General features: G+C 50.7%; 1 protein-coding gene across 1 annotated transcript in view; it reads left to right on the forward strand.

The window, feature by feature from the left end:
• Nucleotides 1–2,285: 2,285 nt before the first annotated feature.
• LOC142908937 (uncharacterized) overlaps nt 2,286–26,273 on the forward strand; it is a 67,661-nt gene continuing 43,673 nt past the window's right edge. The window contains exons 1-3 of the mRNA XM_076059610.1: nt 2,286–2,431; nt 3,114–3,312; nt 4,431–4,609. Of these exons, the coding sequence (XP_075915725.1) occupies nt 2,338–2,431; nt 3,114–3,312; nt 4,431–4,609 (472 nt within the window). The 5' untranslated portion in view covers nt 2,286–2,337. The remainder of the gene's footprint in view (nt 2,432–3,113; nt 3,313–4,430; nt 4,610–26,273) is intronic.

Genomic DNA, 26,273 nt, shown 5'->3' on the forward strand with positions numbered 1-26,273 from the left:
GGTGAGAGAGGCTAAACGACTGTACTCAGAGAGACTAAAACACCAGTTCTCTACAAACGACGCTGCTTCTGTCTGGAGAGGGCTCAGGCAGATCACCAACTACAACCCCAGAGCCCCCCACACCACTAACAACTCCCGCCTAGCCAACGACCTGAACGAGTTCTACTGTAGATTTGAAAGACAATTGGACTGTCCTGAACCACCCCTTCCAACCCAAGAGGCCCCATCCCCCACCAATACTACAGAGACGACTATCTCCTTTCAGGAGGGAGAAGTTAATAGACTTTTCAAGAGGCAGAATCCACGCAAAGCAGCCGGGCCGGTCTCTGTCTCTCCAGCCACCCTCAGGCACTGCGCTGACCAGCTGTCTCCGGTGTTCACCAACATCTTTAACACCTCCCTGGAGACATGCCATGTACCAGCCTGTCTCAAGTCCTCCACCATCATCCCTGTGCCCAAAAAGCTAAGGCCAACAGGACTAAATGATTACAGACCGGTCGACCTTACATCTGTGGTAATGAAGTCTTTTGAGCGCCTGGTCCTGGCACACCTCAAAGCCATCACAGACCCTCTCCTGGACCCCCTTCAGTTTGCCTACAGAGCCAACAGGTCTGTGGACGACGCAGTTAACATGGCCCTCCACTTCACCCTACAGCATCTGGATGCCCCAGCATCCTACGCCAGGATCCTGTTTGTGGACTTCAGCTCTGCCTTCAACACCATCATCCCTGCCCTGCTTCAGGACAAGCTCTTCCAGCTGAACGTGCCCTACTCCACCTGCAGGTGGATCACAGACTTCCTCTCTGACAGGAAGCAGTGCGTTAAGCCGGGAACAGAAGTCTCTGACTCCAGGTCCATCAGCACGGGAACTCCTCAGGGCTGCGTCCTTTGCCCACTGCTCTTCTCCCTGTATACCAACAGCTGCGCCTCCAATCATCTGTCCGTCAAACTCTTGAAGTTTGTCGGACGACACCACCCTCATTGGGCTGATCTCTGGTGGGGATGAGTCTGACTATAGGTGGGAAGCTGACAACCTGGTGACCTGGTGTAGCCAGAACAACTTAGAGCTAAATGCTCTAAGGACAGTTGAGATGGTTGTGGACTTCAGGAAGAATACAGCCCCCCTCACCCCCATCACCCTGTTAGACTCCCCAGTCAAAATTGTAGAGTCCTTCCGCTTCCTGGGCACTATTCTCTCCCGGGACCTCAAGTGGGAACTGAACATCAGCTCCCTCACCAAGAGAGCTCAACAGAGGATGCACTTTCTACGGCAGCTGAAGAAATTCAACCTGCCAAAGACAATGATGGTGCAATTCTATACAGCGATCATTGAATCCATCCTCACCTCCTCCATAACCATCTGGTACGCTGCTGCCACTGCCAAGGACGAGAGCAGACTGCAGCGTATCATCCACACTGCTGAGAAGGTAATTACCTGCAATCTACCAACCCTCGAGGACCTGCACACAACAAGGTCCATGAGGCGAGCGAGGAAGATTGTGGCGGATTCCTCCCACCCTGGACACTCTCTGTTTCAGCTACTCCCCTCTGGCAAAAGGCTTCGGCCCATCAGGACCAAAACCTCACGCCATAAAAACAGTTTCTTCCCATCTGCTGCTGGCCTGTTAAACGAGGCCAAGGGCTAACACTGATTCTAACATTTTATCTACATGATGACACCTTGCCGATATTAACTATGTTAACCTGTTTGTATTTTTTATTTTTAAATTATATCTTAAAGCTATTTTATATTCGATATGTATTCAATTTTATATACTTCAGCCCCTTGGTGTTAGACTTTTAACCCTTATAATAGTAAGACTTGTTTAAAACTTATTTAAGATTTTAGATTCCTATATGTTGAATGTATGCACCATCCTGCCAAAGTAAATTCCGTATTGGTGTGAACTTTCATGGCGAAAAAAACCCTTTCTGATTCTGATTTCTGATTCATAGACTACAATGTTATCTCAATAGGAATCGATTCAAACGCTCTCCTTTTCTAACACAATCGATTCTCATGGTAGGTATCCCAATGGGATTCGATTCTATACGCTTTAAATCACTAGCTAGATCGATTCCTATGTTATTAGAACAAATCGCCATAATCAATTCCCATGTTATCGAAAATGTATTCGATTCCATTTTACACTCACGACCAACGTCAATTCCAATGCAGTCCCAATAGGGATCGATGCCATCGGCTCGATTTTTGACCACTATCGATTCGCATATGTTATCCCCATAGGAATCGATCCGAGTTTTTAATTTAACCTTGAATCGATTTCCTCAGCACGTGACTTGGGTGAGGCGGACGCGTGGCTGCGTGTGGGGTTAATGGCGATGTCGAAACTCTACAAACTTGGCCTACTCTTCCCCTTCATCCTGCCTCTCCTCCTCCTCCACCACCTCGTCACGTGCAGCAGCCACGGTGAGCAGAGCCCGAGGTGGTCGATAAATCGGGTGCCAGGTTGTGATTGTGGGGGGAGTGGTGGTGCAGTGGTTAGCGCACTGTGTGTGAGTGGGGAGTGGTGGTGCAGTGGTTAGCGCACTGTGTGAGTGAGGAGTGGTGGTGCAGTGGTTAGCGCACTGTGTGTGAGTGGTGGTGCAGTGGTTAGCGCACTGTGTGAGTGTGTGGGGAGTGGTGGTGCAGTGGTTAGCGCACTGTGTGTGTGGGTGGGGAGTGGTGGTGCAGTGGTTAGCGCACTGTGTGTGTGGGTGGGGAGTGGTGGTGCAGTGGTTAGCGCACTGTGTGTCTGTGAGTGGGGAGTGGTGGTGCAGTGGTTAGCGCACTGTGGGAGTGTGTGGGGAGTGGTGGTGCAGTGGTTAACGCACTCTGTGTTTGTGGGGAGTGGTGGTGCAGTGGTTAACGCACTGTGTGTGAGTGGGGAGTGGTGGTGCAGTGGTTAGCGCACTGTGTGGGTGTGAGTGGGGAGTGGTGGTGCAGTGGTTAACGCACTGTGTGTGTGTGGAGTGGTGGTGCAGTGGTTAACACACTGTGTGTGTAAGTGTGTGGGGAGTGGTGGTGCAGTGGTTAACGCACTGTGTGTGTGAGTGAGGAGTGGTGGTGCAGTGGTTAGCGCACTCTTGAGTGTTTTTCCCCATCTGCCCAGTTCCGCTGTTCCCACTGAATGTTCGTTTGGAGTCTCGAGACCTCCTGGCGACCCTTTGCTGGGACCCCGTTGAAGCGGCTCCCAGTGGGGATGGAGGGGATAGACCCCCACTTGTTGATCCTTTAACCATCAACTCGACCACCACGACCACGACCAACTCAACGTTCCTGAATGTTACATACACAGTTCAGAGCAAACTGTGAGATGCTCACTCACTCACTCAGCCACTCACTCACCAACCCACTCACTCACCAACCCATTCACTCACCCACTCACTCAGCCACTCACTCACAACCCACTCACTCACAACCCACTCACTCACCCACTCACTCACCAACCCACTCACCAACCCACTCACCCACTCACTTACTCACCCACTCACTCACCAACCTACTCACTCACCCACTCACTCACCAACCCACTCACTCACCTACTCACCAACCAATTACCCACTCACTCACCAACCCACTCACTCACCAACCCATTCACTCACTCAGCCACTCACTCACAACCCACTCACTCACCCACTCACTCACCAACCCACTCACCAACCCACTCACCCACTCACTCACCCACTCACTTACTCACCCACTCACTCACCAACCTACTCACTCACCCACTCACTCACCAACCCACTCACCCACTCACCAACCAATTACCCACTCACTCACCAACCCACTCACCCACCCACTCACCCACTGACTCACCAACCCACTCACCAACCCACTCACTCACCAACCCACTCACTCACCCACTCACCAACCAACTTACCCACTCACTCACCACCCCACTCACCCACCCACTCATCCACTCACTCACCAACCCACTCACCCACTCACTCACCAACCCACTCACTCACCCACTCACTCACCAACCCACTCACTCATCCACTCACCAACCAACTTACCCACTCACCAACCCACTCACCCACCCACTCACCCACTCACTCACCAACCCACTCACCAACCCACTCACTGACCAACCCACTCACTCACCCACTCACTCACCAACCCACTCACCAACCCCCTCACCCACTCACTCACCAACCCACTCAATCACCCACTCACTCACCCATTCAATCACCCACTCACCCATTCACCCACTCACTCACCAACCCATTCACCCACTCACCAACCCACTCACCCACTCACTCACCAACCCACTCACCCACCAACCCACTCACTCACACACACACCCATTCACCCACTCACTCACCAACCCACTCACCCACCAACCCACTCACACACACACACGTCTCTCTCACCCACTGGCTCCTCACCACCCTCACCACTCCTCCCTGTGTCTCTGTCTGCGCAGCTTCAGACGAGCCCGCTGGCAGACCGTCTGCGCTGCCACAACGGAGACGCGGTGCGACGTCTCCTCGGCGCTGGACGATCCCGGTGGCCGCTACCTCCTCCGTGTGAGATTCTCCTTCTCATCCTCGCCATCGCGATCCTCACCCTGGGTAGCGGTTGTGGTCGTGCCCTTGAGGGAAAGTGAGTGGCACGAGATTGTACATATGCCTGTGTCTTTGTGTGTGTCTCTCTCTCTGTGTCTCTGTGTGTGTGTCTCTCTCTGTGTCTGTGTGTGTGTGTCTCTCTCTGTGTCTCTCTCTCTGTGTCTCTCTTTGTCCGTGCCTGTCTGGTGCTCACTAACAGCACTTGCCCCAACGGTGTTTTTCAGGCTACACGGAAGATCTTTGTCATCTTTGTCTGTGTGTGTCTCTCTGTGTGTTTGTGTCTCTGTGTATGTCTGTGACTTTTTCTGCCTGTGTGTGTGTCTTCGGCTCACAGGGAGAGATCACACTAACTCCACTCACTCGCTGTGTAGGACAGGGGAAGATCACACAAACTCCACTCACACTGTAGAACAGGGGGAGATCACACACACTCCACTCACTCGCTGTGTAGGACAGGGGGAGATCACACAAACTCCACTCACACTGTAGAACAGGGGGAGATCACACAAACTCCACTCACTCACTCTGTAGGACAGGGGGAGAACACACAAACTCCACTCACTTGCTGTGTAGGACAGGGGGAGATCACACAAACTCCACTCACTCTGTAGAACAGGGGGAGATCACAAACTCCATTCACTCACTCTGTAGGACAGGGGGAGATCATACAAACTCAACTCACTCACTCACTCTGTAGGACAGGGGGAGATCACACAAACTCCACTCACTCACTCTGTAGGACAGGGGGAGATCACACAAACTCAACTCACTTGCTGTGTAGGACAGGGGGAGATCACACAAACTCCACTCACACTGTAGAACAGGGGGAGATCACACAAACTCCACACACTCACTCTGTAAAACAGGGGGAGATCACACAAACTCCACTCACCCACTCTGTAGAACAGGGGGAGATCACACAAACTCCACTCACTCACTCACTCACTTTGTAGGACAGGGGGAGATCACACAAACTCCACTCACTCTGTAGAACAGGGAGAGATCACACAAACCCCACTCACTCACTCTGTAGAACAGGGGGAGATCACACAAACTCCACTCACTCACTCTGTAGGACAGGGGGAGATCATACAAACTCCACTCTGTAAAACAGGGGGAGATCACACAAACTCCACACACTCACTCTGTAGAACAGGGGGAGATCACACAAACTCCACTCACTCTGTAGGACAGGGGGAGATCATACAAACTCTACTCACTCACTGTAGGACAGGGGGAGATCATACAAACTCCACTCATACACTCTGTAGAACAGGGGCAGATCATACAAACTCCACTCACTCACTGTAGAACAGGGGGAGATCACACAAACTCCACTCACTCTGTAGAACAGGGGGAGATCACACAAACTCCACTCACACACTCTCTAGAACAGGGGGAGATCACACAAACTCCACTCACTCAATCTGTAGAACAGGGGGAGATCATACAAACTCCACTCACTCTGTAGAACAGGGGGAGATCACACAAACTCCACTCACACACTCTGTAGGACAGGGGGAGATCATACAAACTCCACTCACACACTCTGTAGGACAGGGGGAGATAACACAAACTCCACTCACACTCACTCTGTGGAACAAGGGGAGATCACGCAAACTCCACTCACTCTGTAGAACAGGGGGAGATCACACAAACTCCACTCACTCTGTAGAACAGGGGGAGATCACACAAACTCCACTCACTCACACTGTAGGACAGGGGGAGATCATACAAACTCCACTCACACACTCTGTAGGACAGGGGGAGATCACACAAACTCCACTCACACTCACTCTTTGGAACAGGGGGAGATCACACAAACTCCACTCACTCTGTAGAACAGGGGGAGATCACACAAACTCCACTCACTCTTTGGAACAGGGGGAGATCACACAAACTCCACTCACTCTGTAGAACAGGGGGAGATCACACAAACTCCACTCACTCTGTAGGACAGGGGGAGATCACACAAACTCCACTCACTCTGTAGGACAGGGGGAGATCACACAAACTCCACTCACTCACTCTGTAGGACAGGGGGAGATCACACAAACTCCACTCACTCTGTAGGACAGGGGGAGATCACACAAGCTCCACTCATTCACTCTGTAGGACAGGGGGAGATCACACAAACTCCACTCACAAACTCTGTCGGACAGGGGGAAATCACACAAACTCCACTCACTCTGTAGGACAGGGAGAGATCACACAAACTCCACTCACTCTGTAGTACAGGGGGAGATCACACAAACTCCACTCATTCACTCTGTAGGACAGGGGGAGATCATACAAACTCCACTCACTCTGTAAAACAGGGGGAGATCACACAAACTCCACACACTCCTTCTGTAGAACAGGGGGAGATCACACAAACTCTACTCACTCTGTAGGACAGGGGGAGATCATACAAACTCCACTCACTCACTATAGAACAGGGGGAGATCACACAAACTCCACTCACTCTGTAGGAATGGAGGAGATCACACAAACTCCACTCACTGACTCTGTAGGACAGGGGGAGATCACACAAACTCCACTCACTCTGTAGAACAGGGGGAGATCACACAAACTCCACTCACTCTGTAGGACAGGGGGAGATCAAAAAAAACTCCACTCACTCACTCTGTAGCACAGGGGGAGATCACACAAACTCCACTCACTCGCTGTGTAGGACAGGGGGAGATCACACAAACTCCACTCACTCTGTAGAACAGGGGGAGATCACAAACTCCATTCACTCACTCTGTAGGACGGGGAGATCATACAAACTCAACTCACTCACTCACTCTGTAGGACAGGGGGAGATCACACAAACTCCACTCACTCACTCTGTAGGACAGGGGGAGATCACACAAACTCAACTCACTTGCTGTGTAGGACAGGGGGAGATCACACAAACTCCACTCACACTGTAGAACAGGGGGAGATCACACAAACTCCACACACTCACTCTGTAGAACAGGGGGAGATCACACAAACTCCACTCACTCACTCTGTAGGACAGGGGGAGATCACACAAACTCCACTCACTCTGTAGAACAGGGAGAGATCACACAAACTCCACTCACTCACTCTGTAGAACAGGGGGAGATCACACAAACTCCACACACTCACTCTGTAGAACAGGGGGAGATCACACAAACTCCACTCACTCTGTAGGACAGGGGGAGATCACACAAACTCCACTCACTCTGTAGAACAGGGGGAGATCACAAACTCCATTCACTCACTCTGTAGGACAGGGGGAGATCATACAAACTCAACTCACTCACTCACTCTGTAGGACAGGGGGAGATCACACAAACTCCACTCACTCACTCTGTAGGACAGGGGGAGATCACACAAACTCAACTCACTTGCTGTGTAGGACAGGGGGAGATCACACAAACTCCACTCACACTGTAGAACAGGGGGAGATCACACAAACTCCACACACTCACTCTGTAAAACAGGGGGAGATCACACAAACTCCACTCACTCACTCTGTAGAACAGGGGGAGATCACACAAACTCCACTCACTCACTCACTTTGTAGGACAGGGGGAGATCACACAAACTCCACTCACTCTGTAGAACAGGGAGAGATCACACAAACCCCACTCACTCACTCTGTAGAACAGGGGGAGATCACGCAAACTCCACTCACTCACTCTGTAGGACAGGGGGAGATCATACAAACTCCACTCTGTAAAACAGGGGGAGATCACACAAACTTCACGCACTCACTCTGTAGAACAGGGGGAGATCACACAAACTCCACTCACTCTGTAGGACAGGGGGAGATCATACAAACTCTACTCACTCACTGTAGGACAGGGGGAGATCATACAAACTCCACTCATACACTCTGTAGAACAGGGGCAGATCATACAAACTCCACTCACTCACTGTAGAACAGGGGGAGATCACACAAACTCCACTCACTCACTCTGTAGGACAGGGGGAGATCACACAAACTCCACTCACTCTGTAGAACAGGGGGAGATCACACAAACTCCACTCACACACTCTCTAGAACAGGGGGAGATCACACAAACTCCACTCACTCAATCTGTAGAACAGGGGGAGATCATACAAACTCCACTTACTCTGTAGAACAGGGGGAGATCACACAAACTCCACTCACACACTCTGTAGGACAGGGGGAGATCATATAAACTCCACTCACATACTCTGTAGGACAGGGGGAGATAACACAAACTCCATTCACACTCACTCTGTGGAACAAGGGGAGATCACACAAACTCCACTCACTCTGTAGAACAGGGGGAGATCACACAAACTCCACTCACTCACACTGTAGGACAGGGGGAGATCATACAAACTCCACTCACACACTCTGTAGGACAGGGGGAGATCACACGAACTCCACTCACACTCACTCTTTGGAACAGGGGGAGATCACACAAACTCCACTCACTCTGTAGAACAGGGGGAGATCACACAAACTCCACTCACTCTTTGGAACAGGGGGAGATCACACAAACTCCACTCACTCTGTAGAACAGGGGGAGATCACACAAACTCCACTCACTCTGTAGGACAGGGGGAGATCACACAAACTCCACTCACTCTGTAGGACAGGGGGAGATCACACAAACTCCACTCACTCACTCTGTAGGACAGGGGGAGATCACACAAACTCCACTCACTCTGTAGGACAGGGGGAGATCACACAAGCTCCACTCATTCACTCTGTAGGACAGGGGGAGATCACACAAACTCCACTCACAAACTCTGTTGGACAGGGGGAAATCACACAAACTCCACTCACTCTGTAGGACAGGGAGAGATCACACAAACTCCACTCACTCACTCTGTAGTACAGGGGGAGATCACACAAACTCCACTCATTCACTCTGTAGGACAGGGGGAGATCATACAAACTCCACTCACTCTGTAAAACAGGGGGAGATCACACAAACTCCACACACTCCTTCTGTAGAACAGGGGGAGATCACACAAACTCTACTCATTCTGTAGGACAGGGGGAGATCATACAAACTCCACTCACTCACTGTAGAACAGGGGGAGATCACACAAACTCCACTCACTCTGTAGGAATGGAGGAGATCACACAAACTCCACTCACTGACTCTGTAGGACAGGGGGAGATCACACAAACTCCACTCACTCTGTAGGACAGGGGGATATCACACAAACTCCACTCACTCACTCTGTAGCACAGGGGGAGATCACACAAACTCCACTCACTCGCTGTGTAGGACAGGGGGAGATCACACAAACTCCACTCACTCTGTAGAACAGGGGGAGATCACAAACTCCATTCACTCACTCTGTAGGACGGGGAGATCATACAAACTCAACTCACTCACTCACTCTGTAGGACAGGGGGAGATCACACAAACTCCACTCACTCACTCTGTAGGACAGGGGGAGATCACACAAACTCAACTCACTTGCTGTGTAGGACAGGGGGAGATCACACAAACTCCACTCACACTGTAGAACAGGGGGAGATCACACAAACTCCACACACTCACTCTGTAGAACAGGGGGAGATCACACAAACTCCACTCACTCACTCTGTAGGACAGGGGGAGATCACACAAACTCCACTCACGCTGTAGAACAGGGAGAGATCACACAAACTCCACTCACTCACTCTGTAGAACAGGGGGAGATCACACAAACTCCACACACTCACTCTGTAGAACAGGGGGAGATCACACAAACTCCACTCACTCTGTAGGACAGGGGGAGATCATACAAACTCCACTCACTCACTCTGTAGGACAGGGGGAGATCATATAAACTCCACCCACACACTCTGTAGAACAGGGGCAGATCATACAAACTCCACTCACTCACTGTAGAACAGGGGGAGATCACACAAACTCCACTCACTCTGTAGGACAGGGGGAGATCACACAAGCTCCACTCATTCACTCTGTAGGACAGGGGGAGATCACACAAACTCCACTCACAAACTCTGTCGGACAGGGGGAAATAACACAAACTCCACTCACTCTGTAGGACAGGGAGAGATCACACAAACTCCACTCACTCACTCTGTAGTACAGGGGGAGATCACACAAACTCCACTCACTCGCTGTGTAGGACAGGGGGAGATCACACAAACTCCACTCACTCTGTAGAACAGGGAGAGATCACAAACTCCATTCACTCACTCTGTAGGACGGGGAGATCATACAAACTCAACTCACTCACTCACTCTGTAGGACAGGGGGAGATCACACAAACTCCACTCACTCACTCTGTAGGACAGGGGGAGATCACACAAACTCAACTCACTTGCTGTGTAGGACAGGGGGAGATCACACAAACTCCACTCACACTGTAGAACAGGGGGAGATCACACAAACTCCACACACTCACTCTGTAGAACAGGGGGAGATCACACAAACTCCACACACTCACTCTGTAGAACAGGGGGAGATCACACAAACTCCACTCACTCTGTAGGACAGGGGGAGATCATACAAACTCCACTCACTCACTCTGTAGGACAGGGGGAGATCATATAAACTCCACCCACACACTCTGTAGAACAGGGGCAGATCATACAAACTCCACTCACTCACTGTAGAACAGGGGGAGATCACACAAACTCCACTCACTCTGTAGGACAGGGGGAGATCACACAAGCTCCACTCATTCACTCTGTAGGACAGGGGGAGATCACACAAACTCCACTCACAAACTCTGTCGGACAGGGGGAAATAACACAAACTCCACTCACTCTGTAGGACAGGGAGAGATCACACAAACTCCACTCACTCACTCTGTAGTACAGGGGGAGATCACACAAACTCCACTCACTCACTCTGTAGGACAGGGGGAGATCACACAAACTCAACTCACTTGCTGTGTAGGACAGGGGGAGATCACACAAACTCCACTCACTCACTCTGTAGTACAGGGGGAGATCACACAAACTCCACTCATTCACTCTGTAGAACAGGGGGAGATCACACAAACTCTACTCACTCTGTAGGACAGGGGGAGATCATACAAACTCCACTCACTCACTGTAGAACAGGGGGAGATCACACAAACTCCACTCACTCTGTAGGACAGGGGGAGATCACACAAGCTCCACTCACTGACTCTGTAGGACAGGGTGAGATCACACAAACTCCACTCACTCTGTAGAACAGGGGGAGATCACACAAACTCCACTCACTCTGTAGGACAGGGGGAGATCACACAAACTCCACTCACTCACTCTGTAGGACAGGGGGAGATCACACAAACTCCACTCACTCGCTGTGTAGGACAGGGGGAGATCACACAAACTCCACTCACTCTGTAGAACAGGGGGAGATCACAAACTCCATTCACTCACTCTGTAGGACGGGGAGATCATACAAACTCAACTCACTCACTCACTCTGTAGGACAGGGGGAGATCACACAAACTCCACTCACTCACTCTGTAGGACAGGGGGAGATCACACAAACTCAACTCACTTGCTGTGTAGGACAGGGGGAGATCACACAAACTCCACTCACACTGTAGAACAGGGGGAGATCACACAAACTCCACACACTCACTCTGTAGAACAGGGGGAGATCACACAAACTCCACTCACTCACTCTGTAGGACAGGGGGAGATCACACAAACTCCACTCACTCTGTAGAACAGGGAGAGATCACACAAACTCCACTCACTCTGTAGAACAGGGGGAGATCACACAAAGTCCACTCACTCACTCTGTAGGACAGGGGGAGATCATACAAACTCCACTCACTCTGTAGGACAGGGAGAGATCACACAAACTCCACTCACTCACTCTGTAGTACAGGGGGAGATCACACAAACTCCACTCACTCACTCTGTAGGACAGGGGGAGATCACACAAACTCAACTCACTTGCTGTGTAGGACAGGGGGAGATCACACAAACTCTACTCACTCTGTAGGACAGGGGGAGATCATACAAACTCCACTCACTCACTGTAGAACAGGGGGAGATCACACAAACTCCACTCACTCTGTAGGACAGGGGGAGATCACACAAACTCCACTCACTGACTCTGTAGGACAGGGGGAGATCACACAAACTCCACTCACTCTGTAGAACAGGGGGAGATCACACAAACTCCACTCACTCTGTAGGACAGGGGGAGATCACACAAACTCCACTCACTCACTCTGTAGGACAGGGGGAGATCACACAAACTCCACTCACTCGCTGTGTAGGACAGGGGGAGATCACACAAACTCCACTCACTCTGTAGAACAGGGGGAGATCACAAACTCCATTCACTCACTCTGTAGGACGGGGAGATCATACAAACTCAACTCACTCACTCACTCTGTAGGACAGGGGGAGATCACACAAACTCCACTCACTCACTCTGTAGGACAGGGGGAGATCACACAAACTCCACTCACTCACTCTGTAGGACAGGGGGAGATCACACAAACTCAACTCACTTGCTGTGTAGGACAGGGGGAGATCACACAAACTCCACTCACACTGTAGAACAGGGGGAGATCACACAAACTCCACACACTCACTCTGTAGAACAGGGGGAGATCACACAAACTCCACTCACTCACTCTGTACGACAGGGGGAGATCACACAAACTCCACTCACTCTGTAGAACAGGGAGAGATCACACAAACTCCACTCACTCACTCACTCTGTAGAACAGGGGGAGATCACACAAACTCCACACACTCACTCTGTAGAACAGGGGGAGATCACACAAACTCCACTCACTCTGTAGGACAGGGGGAGATCATACAAACTCCACTCACTCACTCTGTAGGACAGGGGGAGATCATATAAACTCCACCCACACACTCTGTAGAACAGGGGCAGATCATACAAACTCCACTCACTCACTGTAGAACAGGGGGAGATCACACAAACTCCACTCACTCTGTAGGACAGGGGGAGATCACACAAGCTCCACTCATTCACTCTGTAGGACAGGGGGAGATCACACAAACTCCACTCACAAACTCTGTCGGACAGGGGGAAATAACACAAACTCCACTCACTCTGTAGGACAGGGAGAGATCACACAAACTCCACTCACTCACTCTGTAGTACAGGGGGAGATCACACAAACTCCACTCACTCACTCTGTAGGACAGGGGGAGATCACACAAACTCAACTCACTTGCTGTGTAGGACAGGGGGAGATCACACAAACTCCACTCACTCACTCTGTAGTACAGGGGGAGATCACACAAACTCCACTCATTCACTCTGTAGAACAGGGGGAGATCACACAAACTCTACTCACTCTGTAGGACAGGGGGAGATCATACAAACTCCACTCACTCACTGTAGAACAGGGGGAGATCACACAAACTCCACTCACTCTGTAGGACAGGGGGAGATCACACAAACTCCACTCACTGACTCTGTAGGACAGGGGGAGATGACACAAACTCCACTCACTCTGTAGAACAGGGGGAGATCACACAAACTCCACTCACTCTGTAGGACAGGGGGAGATCACACAAACTCCACTCACTCACTCTGTAGGACAGGGGGAGATCACACAAACTCCACTCACTCGCTGTGTAGGACAGGGGGAGATCACACAAACTCCACTCACTCTGTAGAACAGGGGGAGATCACAAACTCCATTCACTCACTCTGTAGGACGGGGAGATCATACAAACTCAACTCACTCACTCACTCTGTAGGACAGGGGGAGATCACACAAACTCCACTCACTCACTCTGTAGGACAGGGGGAGATCACACAAACTCAACTCACTTGCTGTGTAGGACAGGGGGAGATCACACAAACTCCACTCACACTGTAGAACAGGGGGAGATCACACAAACTCCACACACTCACTCTGTAGAACAGGGGGAGATCACACAAACTCCACTCACTCACTCTGTAGGACAGGGGGAGATCACACAAACTCCACTCACTCTGTAGAACAGGGAGAGATCACACAAACTCCACTCACTCTGTAGAACAGGGGGAGATCACACAAAGTCCACTCACTCACTCTGTAGGACAGGGGGAGATCATACAAACTCCACTCACTCTGTAGGACAGGGGGAGATCACACAAACTCCACTCACACTGTAGAACAGGGGGAGATCACACAAACTCCACACACTCACTCTGTAGAACAGGGGGAGATCACACAAACTCCACTCACTCACTCTGTAGGACAGGGGGAGATCACACAAACTCCACTCACGCTGTAGAACAGGGAGAGATCACACAAACTCCACTCACTCACTCTGTAGAACAGGGGGAGATCACACAAACTCCACACACTCACTCTGTAGAACAGGGGGAGATCACACAAACTCCACTCACTCTGTAGGACAGGGGGAGATCATACAAACTCCACTCACTCACTCTGTAGGACAGGGGGAGATCATATAAACTCCACCCACACACTCTGTAGAACAGGGGCAGATCATACAAACTCCACTCACTCACTGTAGAACAGGGGGAGATCACACAAACTCCACTCACTCTGTAGGACAGGGGGAGATCACACAAGCTCCACTCATTCACTCTGTAGGACAGGGGGAGATCACACAAACTCCACTCACAAACTCTGTCGGACAGGGGGAAATAACACAAACTCCACTCACTCTGTAGGACAGGGAGAGATCACACAAACTCCACTCACTCACTCTGTAGTACAGGGGGAGATCACACAAACTCCACTCACTCGCTGTGTAGGACAGGGGGAGATCACACAAACTCCACTCACTCTGTAGAACAGGGGGAGATCACAAACTCCATTCACTCACTCTGTAGGACGGGGAGATCATACAAACTCAACTCACTCACTCACTCTGTAGGACAGGGGGAGATCACACAAACTCAACTCACTTGCTGTGTAGGACAGGGGGAGATCACACAAACTCCACTCACTCACTCTGTAGTACAGGGGGAGATCACACAAACTCCACTCATTCACTCTGTAGAACAGGGGGAGATCACACAAACTCTACTCACTCTGTAGGACAGGGGGAGATCATACAAACTCCACTCACTCACTGTAGAACAGGGGGAGATCACACAAACTCCACTCACTCTGTAGGACAGGGGGAGATCACACAAGCTCCACTCACTGACTCTGTAGGACAGGGTGAGATCACACAAACTCCACTCACTCTGTAGAACAGGGGGAGATCACACAAACTCCACTCACTCTGTAGGACAGGGGGAGATCACACAAACTCCACTCACTCACTCTGTAGGACAGGGGGAGATCACACAAACTCCACTCACTCGCTGTGTAGGACAGGGGGAGATCACACAAACTCCACTCACTCTGTAGAACAGGGGGAGATCACAAACTCCATTCACTCACTCTGTAGGACGGGGAGATCATACAAACTCAACTCACTCACTCACTCTGTAGGACAGGGGGAGATCACACAAACTCCACTCACTCACTCTGTAGGACAGGGGGAGATCACACAAACTCAACTCACTTGCTGTGTAGGACAGGGGGAGATCACACAAACTCCACTCACACTGTAGAACAGGGGGAGATCACACAAACTCCACACACTCACTCTGTAGAACAGGGGGAGATCACACAAACTCCACTCACTCACTCTGTAGGACAGGGGGAGATCACACAAACTCCACTCACTCTGTAGAACAGGGAGAGATCACACAAACTCCACTCACTCTGTAGAACAGGGGGAGATCACACAAAGTCCACTCACTCACTCTGTAGGACAGGGGGAGATCATACAAACTCCACTCACTCTGTAGGACAGGGAGAGATCACACAAACTCCACTCACTCACTCTGTAGTACAGGGGGAGATCACACAAACTCCACTCACTCACTCTGTAGGACAGGGGGAGATCACACAAACTCAACTCACTTGCTGTGTAGGACAGGGGGAGATCACACAAACTCTACTCACTCTGTAGGACAGGGGGAGATCATACAAACTCCACTCACTCACTGTAGAACAGGGGGAGATCACACAAACTCCACTCACTCTGTAGGACAGGGGGAGATCACACAAACTCCACTCACTGACTCTGTAGGACAGGGGGAGATCACACAAACTCCACTCACTCTGTAGAACAGGGGGAGATCACACAAACTCCACTCACTCTGTAGGACAGGGGGAGATCACACAAACTCCACTCACTCACTCTGTAGGACAGGGGGAGATCACACAAACTCCACTCACTCGCTGTGTAGGACAGGGGGAGATCACACAAACTCCACTCACTCTGTAGAACAGGAGGAGATCACAAACTCCATTCACTCACTCTGTAGGACGGGGAGATCATACAAACTCAACTCACTCACTCACTCTGTAGGACAGGGGGAGATCACACAAACTCCACTCACTCACTCTGTAGGACAGGGGGAGATCACACAAACTCCACTCACTCACTCTGTAGGACAGGGGGAGATCACACAAACTCAACTCACTTGCTGTGTAGGACAGGGGGAGATCACACAAACTCCACTCACACTGTAGAACAGGGGGAGATCACACAAACTCCACACACTCACTCTGTAGAACAGGGGGAGATCACACAAACTCCACTCACTCACTCTGTACGACAGGGGGAGATCACACAAACTCCACTCACTCTGTAGAACAGGGAGAGATCACACAAACTCCACTCACTCACTCTGTAGAACAGGGGGAGATCACAGAAACTCCACACACTCACTCTGTAGAACAGGGGGAGATCACACAAACTCCACTCACTCTGTAGGACAGGGGGAGATCATACAAACTCCACTCACTCACTCTGTAGGACAGGGGGAGATCATATAAACTCCACCCACACACTCTGTAGAACAGGGGCAGATCATACAAACTCCACTCACTCACTGTAGAACAGGGGGAGATCACACAAACTCCACTCACTCTGTAGGACAGGGGGAGATCACACAAGCTCCACTCATTCACTCTGTAGGACAGGGGGAGATCACACAAACTCCACTCACAAACTCTGTCGGACAGGGGGAAATAACACAAACTCCACTCACTCTGTAGGACAGGGAGAGATCACACAAACTCCACTCACTCACTCTGTAGTACAGGGGGAGATCACACAAACTCCACTCACTCACTCTGTAGGACAGGGGGAGATCACACAAACTCAACTCACTTGCTGTGTAGGACAGGGGGAGATCACACAAACTCCACTCACTCACTCTGTAGTACAGGGGGAGATCACACAAACTCCACTCATTCACTCTGTAGAACAGGGGGAGATCACACAAACTCTACTCACTCTGTAGGACAGGGGGAGATCATACAAACTCCACTCACTCACTGTAGAACAGGGGGAGATCACACAAACTCCACTCACTCTGTAGGACAGGGGGAGATCACACAAACTCCACTCACTGACTCTGTAGGACAGGGGGAGATGACACAAACTCCACTCACTCTGTAGAACAGGGGGAGATCACACAAACTCCACTCACTCTGTAGGACAGGGGGAGATCACACAAACTCCACTCACTCACTCTGTAGGACAGGGGGAGATCACACAAACTCCACTCACTCGCTGTGTAGGACAGGGGGAGATCACACAAACTCCACTCACTCTGTAGAACAGGGGGAGATCACAAACTCCATTCACTCACTCTGTAGGACGGGGAGATCATACAAACTCAACTCACTCACTCACTCTGTAGGACAGGGAGAGATCACACAAACTCCACTCACTCACTCTGTAGGACAGGGGGAGATCACACAAACTCAACTCACTTGCTGTGTAGGACAGGGGGAGATCACACAAACTCCACTCACACTGTAGAACAGGGGGAGATCACACAAACTCCACACACTCACTCTGTAGAACAGGGGGAGATCACACAAACTCCACTCACTCACTCTGTAGGACAGGGGGAGATCACACAAACTCCACTCACTCTGTAGAACAGGGAGAGATCACACAAACTCCACTCACTCTGTAGAACAGGGGGAGATCACACAAAGTCCACTCACTCACTCTGTAGGACAGGGGGAGATCATACAAACTCCACTCACTCTGTAGGACAGGGGGAGATCACACAAACTCCACTCACACTGTAGAACAGGGGGAGATCACACAAACTCCACACACTCACTCTGTAGAACAGGGGGAGATCACACAAACTCCACTCACTCACTCTGTAGGACAGGGGGAGATCACACAAACTCCACTCACGCTGTAGAACAGGGAGAGATCACACAAACTCCACTCACTCACTCTGTAGAACAGGGGGAGATCACACAAACTCCACACACTCACTCTGTAGAACAGGGGGAGATCACACAAACTCCACTCACTCTGTAGGACAGGGGGAGATCATACAAACTCCACTCACTCACTCTGTAGGACAGGGGGAGATCATATAAACTCCACCCACACACTCTGTAGAACAGGGGCAGATCATACAAACTCCACTCACTCACTGTAGAACAGGGGGAGATCACACAAACTCCACTCACTCTGTAGGACAGGGGGAGATCACACAAGCTCCACTCATTCACTCTGTAGGACAGGGGGAGATCACACAAACTCCACTCACAAACTCTGTCGGACAGGGGGAAATAACACAAACTCCACTCACTCTGTAGGACAGGGAGAGATCACACAAACTCCACTCACTCACTCTGTAGTACAGGGGGAGATCACACAAACTCCACTCACTCGCTGTGTAGGACAGGGGGAGATCACACAAACTCCACTCACTCTGTAGAACAGGGGGAGATCACAAACTCCATTCACTCACTCTGTAGGACGGGGAGATCATACAAACTCAACTCACTCACTCACTCTGTAGGACAGGGGGAGATCACACAAACTCCACTCACTCACTCTGTAGGACAGGGGGAGATCACATAAACTCAACTCACTTGCTGTGTAGGACAGGGGGAGATCACACAAACTCCACTCACACTGTAGAACAGGGGGAGATCACACAAACTCCACACACTCACTCTGTAGAACAGGGGGAGATCACACAAACTCCACTCACTCACTCTGTACGACAGGGGGAGATCACACAAACTCCACTCACTCTGTAGAACAGGGAGAGATCACACAAACTCCACTCACTCACTCTGTAGAACAGGGGGAGATCACACAAACTCCACACACTCACTCTGTAGAACAGGGGGAGATCACACAAACTCCACTCACTCTGTAGGACAGGGGGAGATCATACAAACTCCACTCACTCACTCTGTAGGACAGGGGGAGATCATATAAACTCCACCCACACACTCTGTAGAACAGGGGCAGATCATACAAACTCCACTCACTCACTGTAGAACAGGGGGAGATCACACAAACTCCACTCACTCTGTAGGACAGGGGGAGATCACACAAGCTCCACTCATTCACTCTGTAGGACAGGGGGAGATCACACAAACTCCACTCACAAACTCTGTCGGACAGGGGGAAATAACACAAACTCCACTCACTCTGTAGGACAGGGAGAGATCACACAAACTCCACTCACTCACTCTGTAGTACAGGGGGAGATCACACAAACTCCACTCACTCACTCTGTAGGACAGGGGGAGATCACACAAACTCAACTCACTTGCTGTGTAGGACAGGGGGAGATCACACAAACTCCACTCACTCACTCTGTAGTACAGGGGGAGATCACACAAACTCCACTCATTCACTCTGTAGAACAGGGGGAGATCACACAAACTCTACTCACTCTGTAGGACAGGGGGAGATCATACAAACTCCACTCACTCACTGTAGAACAGGGGGAGATCACACAAACTCCACTCACTCTGTAGGACAGGGGGAGATCACACAAACTCCACTCACTGACTCTGTAGGACAGGGGGAGATCACACAAACTCCACTCACTCTGTAGAACAGGGGGAGATCACACAAACTCCACTCACTCTGTAGGACAGGGGGAGATCACACAAACTCCACTCACTCACTCTGTAGGACAGGGGGAGATCACACAAACTCCACTCACTCGCTGTGTAGGACAGGGGGAGATCACACAAACTCCACTCACTCTGTAGAACAGGGGGAGATCACAAACTCCATTCACTCACTCTGTAGGACGGGGAGATCATACAAACTCAACTCACTCACTCACTCTGTAGGACAGGGGGAGATCACACAAACTCCACTCACTCACTCTGTAGGACAGGGGGAGATCACACAAACTCAACTCACTTGCTGTGTAGGACAGGGGGAGATCACACAAACTCCACTCACACTGTAGAACAGGGGGAGATCACACAAACTCCACACACTCACTCTGTAGAACAGGGGGAGATCACACAAACTCCACTCACTCACTCTGTAGGACAGGGGGAGATCACACAAACTCCACTCACTCTGTAGAACAGGGAGAGATCACACAAACTCCACTCACTCTGTAGGACAGGGGGAGATCACACAAACTCAACTCACTTGCTGTGTAGGACAGGGGGAGATCACACAAACTCCACTCACACTGTAGAACAGGGGGAGATCACACAAACTCCACACACTCACTCTGTAGAACAGGGGGAGATCACACAAACTCCACTCACTCACTCTGTAGGACAGGGGGAGATCACACAAACTCCACTCACTCTGTAGAACAGGGAGAGATCACACAAACTCCACTCACTCTGTAGAACAGGGGGAGATCACACAAAGTCCACTCACTCACTCTGTAGGACAGGGGGAGATCATACAAACTCCACTCACTCTGTAGGACAGGGAGAGATCACACAAACTCCACTCACTCACTCTGTAGTACAGGGGGAGATCACACAAACTCCACTCACTCACTCTGTAGGACAGGGGGAGATCACACAAACTCAACTCACTTGCTGTGTAGGACAGGGGGAGATCACACAAACTCTACTCACTCTGTAGGACAGGGGGAGATCATACAAACTCCACTCACTCACTGTAGAACAGGGGGAGATCACACAAACTCCACTCACTCTGTAGGACAGGGGGAGATCACACAAACTCCACTCACTGACTCTGTAGGACAGGGGGAGATCACACAAACTCCACTCACTCTGTAGAACAGGGGGAGATCACACAAACTCCACTCACTCTGTAGGACAGGGGGAGATCACACAAACTCCACTCACTCACTCTGTAGGACAGGGGGAGATCACACAAACTCCACTCACTCGCTGTGTAGGACAGGGGGAGATCACACAAACTCCACTCACTCTGTAGAACAGGGGGAGATCACAAACTCCATTCACTCACTCTGTAGGACGGGGAGATCATACAAACTCAACTCACTCACTCACTCTGTAGGACAGGGGGAGATCACACAAACTCCACTCACTCACTCTGTAGGACAGGGGGAGATCACACAAACTCCACTCACTCACTCTGTAGGACAGGGGGAGATCACACAAACTCAACTCACTTGCTGTGTAGGACAGGGGGAGATCACACAAACTCCACTCACACTGTAGAACAGGGGGAGATCACACAAACTCCACACACTCACTCTGTAGAACAGGGGGAGATCACACAAACTCCACTCACTCACTCTGTACGACAGGGGGAGATCACACAAACTCCACTCACTCTGTAGAACAGGGAGAGATCACACAAACTCCACTCACTCACTCTGTAGAACAGGGGGAGATCACACAAACTCCACACACTCACTCTGTAGAACAGGGGGAGATCACACAAACTCCACTCACTCTGTAGGACAGGGGGAGATCATACAAACTCCACTCACTCACTCTGTAGGACAGGGGGAGATCATATAAACTCCACCCACACACTCTGTAGAACAGGGGCAGATCATACAAACTCCACTCACTCACTGTAGAACAGGGGGAGATCACACAAACTCCACTCACTCTGTAGGACAGGGGGAGATCACACAAGCTCCACTCATTCACTCTGTAGGACAGGGGGAGATCACACAAACTCCACTCACTCTGTAGAACAGGGGGAGATCACACAAACTCCACTCACTCTGTAGGACAGGGGGAGATCACACAAACTCCACTCACTCACTCTGTAGGACAGGGGGAGATCACACAAACTCCATTCACTCACTCTGTAGGACGGGGAGATCATACAAACTCAACTCACTCACTCACTCTGTAGGACAGGGGGAGATCACACAAACTCCACTCACTCACTCTGTAGGACAGGGGGAGATCACACAAACTCAACTCACTTGCTGTGTAGGACAGGGGGAGATCACACAAACTCCACTCACACTGTAGAACAGGGGGAGATCACACAAACTCCACACACTCACTCTGTAGAACAGGGGGAGATCACACAAACTCCACTCACTCACTCTGTAGGACAGGGGGAGATCACACAAACTCCACTCACTCTGTAGAACAGGGAGAGATCACACAAACTCCACTCACTCTGTAGAACAGGGGGAGATCACACAAAGTCCACTCACTCACTCTGTAGGACAGGGGGAGATCATACAAACTCCACTCACTCTGTAGGACAGGGAGAGATCACACAAACTCCACTCACTCACTCTGTAGTACAGGGGGAGATCACACAAACTCCACTCACTCACTCTGTAGGACAGGGGGAGATCACACAAACTCAACTCACTTGCTGTGTAGGACAGGGGGAGATCACACAAACTCTACTCACTCTGTAGGACAGGGGGAGATCATACAAACTCCACTCACTCACTGTAGAACAGGGGGAGATCACACAAACTCCACTCACTCTGTAGGACAGGGGGAGATCACACAAACTCCACTCACTGACTCTGTAGGACAGGGGGAGATCACACAAACTCCACTCACTCTGTAGAACAGGGGGAGATCACACAAACTCCACTCACTCTGTAGGACAGGGGGAGATCACACAAACTCCACTCACTCACTCTGTAGGACAGGGGGAGATCACACAAACTCCACTCACTCGCTGTGTAGGACAGGGGGAGATCACACAAACTCCACTCACTCTGTAGAACAGGGGGAGATCACAAACTCCATTCACTCACTCTGTAGGACGGGGAGATCATACAAACTCAACTCACTCACTCACTCTGTAGGACAGGGGGAGATCACACAAACTCCACTCACTCACTCTGTAGGACAGGGGGAGATCACACAAACTCCACTCACTCACTCTGTAGGACAGGGGGAGATCACACAAACTCAACTCACTTGCTGTGTAGGACAGGGGGAGATCACACAAACTCCACTCACACTGTAGAACAGGGGGAGATCACACAAACTCCACACACTCACTCTGTAGAACAGGTAGAGATCACACAAACTCCACTCACTCACTCTGTACGACAGGGGGAGATCACACAAACTCCACTCACTCTGTAGAACAGGGAGAGATCACACAAACTCCACTCACTCACTCTGTAGAACAGGGGGAGATCACACAAACTCCACACACTCACTCTGTAGAACAGGGGGAGATCACACAAACTCCACTCACTCTGTAGGACAGGGGGAGATCATACAAACTCCACTCACTCACTCTGTAGGACAGGGGGAGATCATATAAACTCCACCCACACACTCTGTAGAACAGGGGCAGATCATACAAACTCCACTCACTCACTGTAGAACAGGGGGAGATCACACAAACTCCACTCACTCTGTAGGACAGGGGGAGATCACACAAGCTCCACTCATTCACTCTGTAGGACAGGGGGAGATCACACAAACTCCACTCACTCACTCTGTAGGACAGGGGGAGATCACACAAACTCCACTCACTCTGTAGAACAGGGAGAGATCACACAAACTCCACTCACTCTGTAGGACAGGGGGAGATCATACAAACTCCACTCACTCACTCTGTAGGACAGGTGGAGATCATATAAACTCCACCCACACACTCTGTAGAACAGGGGCAGATCATACAAACTCCACTCACTCACTGTAGAACAGGGGGAGATCACACAAACTCCACTCACTCTGTAGGACAGGGGGAGATCACACAAGCTCCACTCATTCACTCTGTAGGACAGGGGGAGATCACACAAACTCCACTCACTCACTCTGTAGGACAGGGGGAGATCACACAAACTCCACTCACTCTGTAGAACAAGGAGAGATCACACAAACTCCACTCACTCTGTAGGACAGGGGGAGATCACACAAACTCAACTCACTTGCTGTGTAGGACAGGGGGAGATCACACAAACTCCACTCACACTGTAGAACAGGGGGAGATCACACAAACTCCACACACTCACTCTGTAGAACAGGGGGAGATCACACAAACTCCACTCACTCACTCTGTAGGACAGGGGGAGATCACACAAACTCCACTCACTCTGTAGAACAGGGAGAGATCACACAAACTCCACTCACTCTGTAGAACAGGGGGAGATCACACAAAGTCCACTCACTCACTCTGTAGGACAGGGGGAGATCATACAAACTCCACTCACTCTGTAGGACAGGGAGAGATCACACAAACTCCACTCACTCACTCTGTAGTACAGGGGGAGATCACACAAACTCCACTCACTCACTCTGTAGGACAGGGGGAGATCACACAAACTCAACTCACTTGCTGTGTAGGACAGGGGGAGATCACACAAACTCTACTCACTCTGTAGGACAGGGGGAGATCATACAAACTCCACTCACTCACTGTAGAACAGGGGGAGATCACACAAACTCCACTCACTCTGTAGGACAGGGGGAGATCACACAAACTCCACTCACTGACTCTGTAGGACAGGGGGAGATCACACAAACTCCACTCACTCTGTAGAACAGGGGGAGATCACACAAACTCCACTCACTCTGTAGGACAGGGGGAGATCACACAAACTCCACTCACTCACTCTGTAGGACAGGGGGAGATCACACAAACTCCACTCACTCGCTGTGTAGGACAGGGGGAGATCACACAAACTCCACTCACTCTGTAGAACAGGGGGAGATCACAAACTCCATTCACTCACTCTGTAGGACGGGGAGATCATACAAACTCAACTCACTCACTCACTCTGTAGGACAGGGGGAGATCACACAAACTCCACTCACTCACTCTGTAGGACAGGGGGAGATCACACAAACTCCACTCACTCACTCTGTAGGACAGGGGGAGATCACACAAACTCAACTCACTTGCTGTGTAGGACAGGGGGAGATCACACAAACTCCACTCACACTGTAGAACAGGGGGAGATCACACAAACTCCACACACTCACTCTGTAGAACAGGGGGAGATCACACAAACTCCACTCACTCACTCTGTACAACAGGGGGAGATCACACAAACTCCACTCACTCTGTAGAACAGGGAGAGATCACACAAACTCCACTCACTCACTCTGTAGAACAGGGGGAGATCACACAAACTCCACACACTCACTCTGTAGAACAGGGGGAGATCACACAAACTCCACTCACTCTGTAGGACAGGGGGAGATCATACAAACTCCACTCACTCACTCTGTAGGACAGGGGGAGATCATATAAACTCCACCCACACACTCTGTAGAACAGGGGCAGATCATACAAACTCCACTCACTCACTGTAGAACAGGGGGAGATCACACAAACTCCACTCACTCTGTAGGACAGGGGGAGATCACACAAGCTCCACTCATTCACTCTGTAGGACAGGGGGAGATCACACAAACTCCACTCACTCTGTAGAACAGGGGGAGATCACACAAACTCCACTCACTCTGTAGGACAGGGGGAAATCACACAAACTCCACTCACTCACTCTGTAGGACAGGGGGAGATCACACAAACTCCACTCACTCGCTGTGTAGGACAGGGGGAGATCACA

Source organism: Petromyzon marinus, unplaced genomic scaffold (genome assembly GCF_048934315.1).
Source record: "Petromyzon marinus isolate PM22_M1 ecotype Great Lakes invasive population unplaced genomic scaffold, UKy_Petmar_22M1.pri1.0 PM_G_Scaffold_11, whole genome shotgun sequence".
Taxonomy (NCBI): domain Eukaryota; kingdom Metazoa; phylum Chordata; class Hyperoartia; order Petromyzontiformes; family Petromyzontidae; genus Petromyzon; species Petromyzon marinus.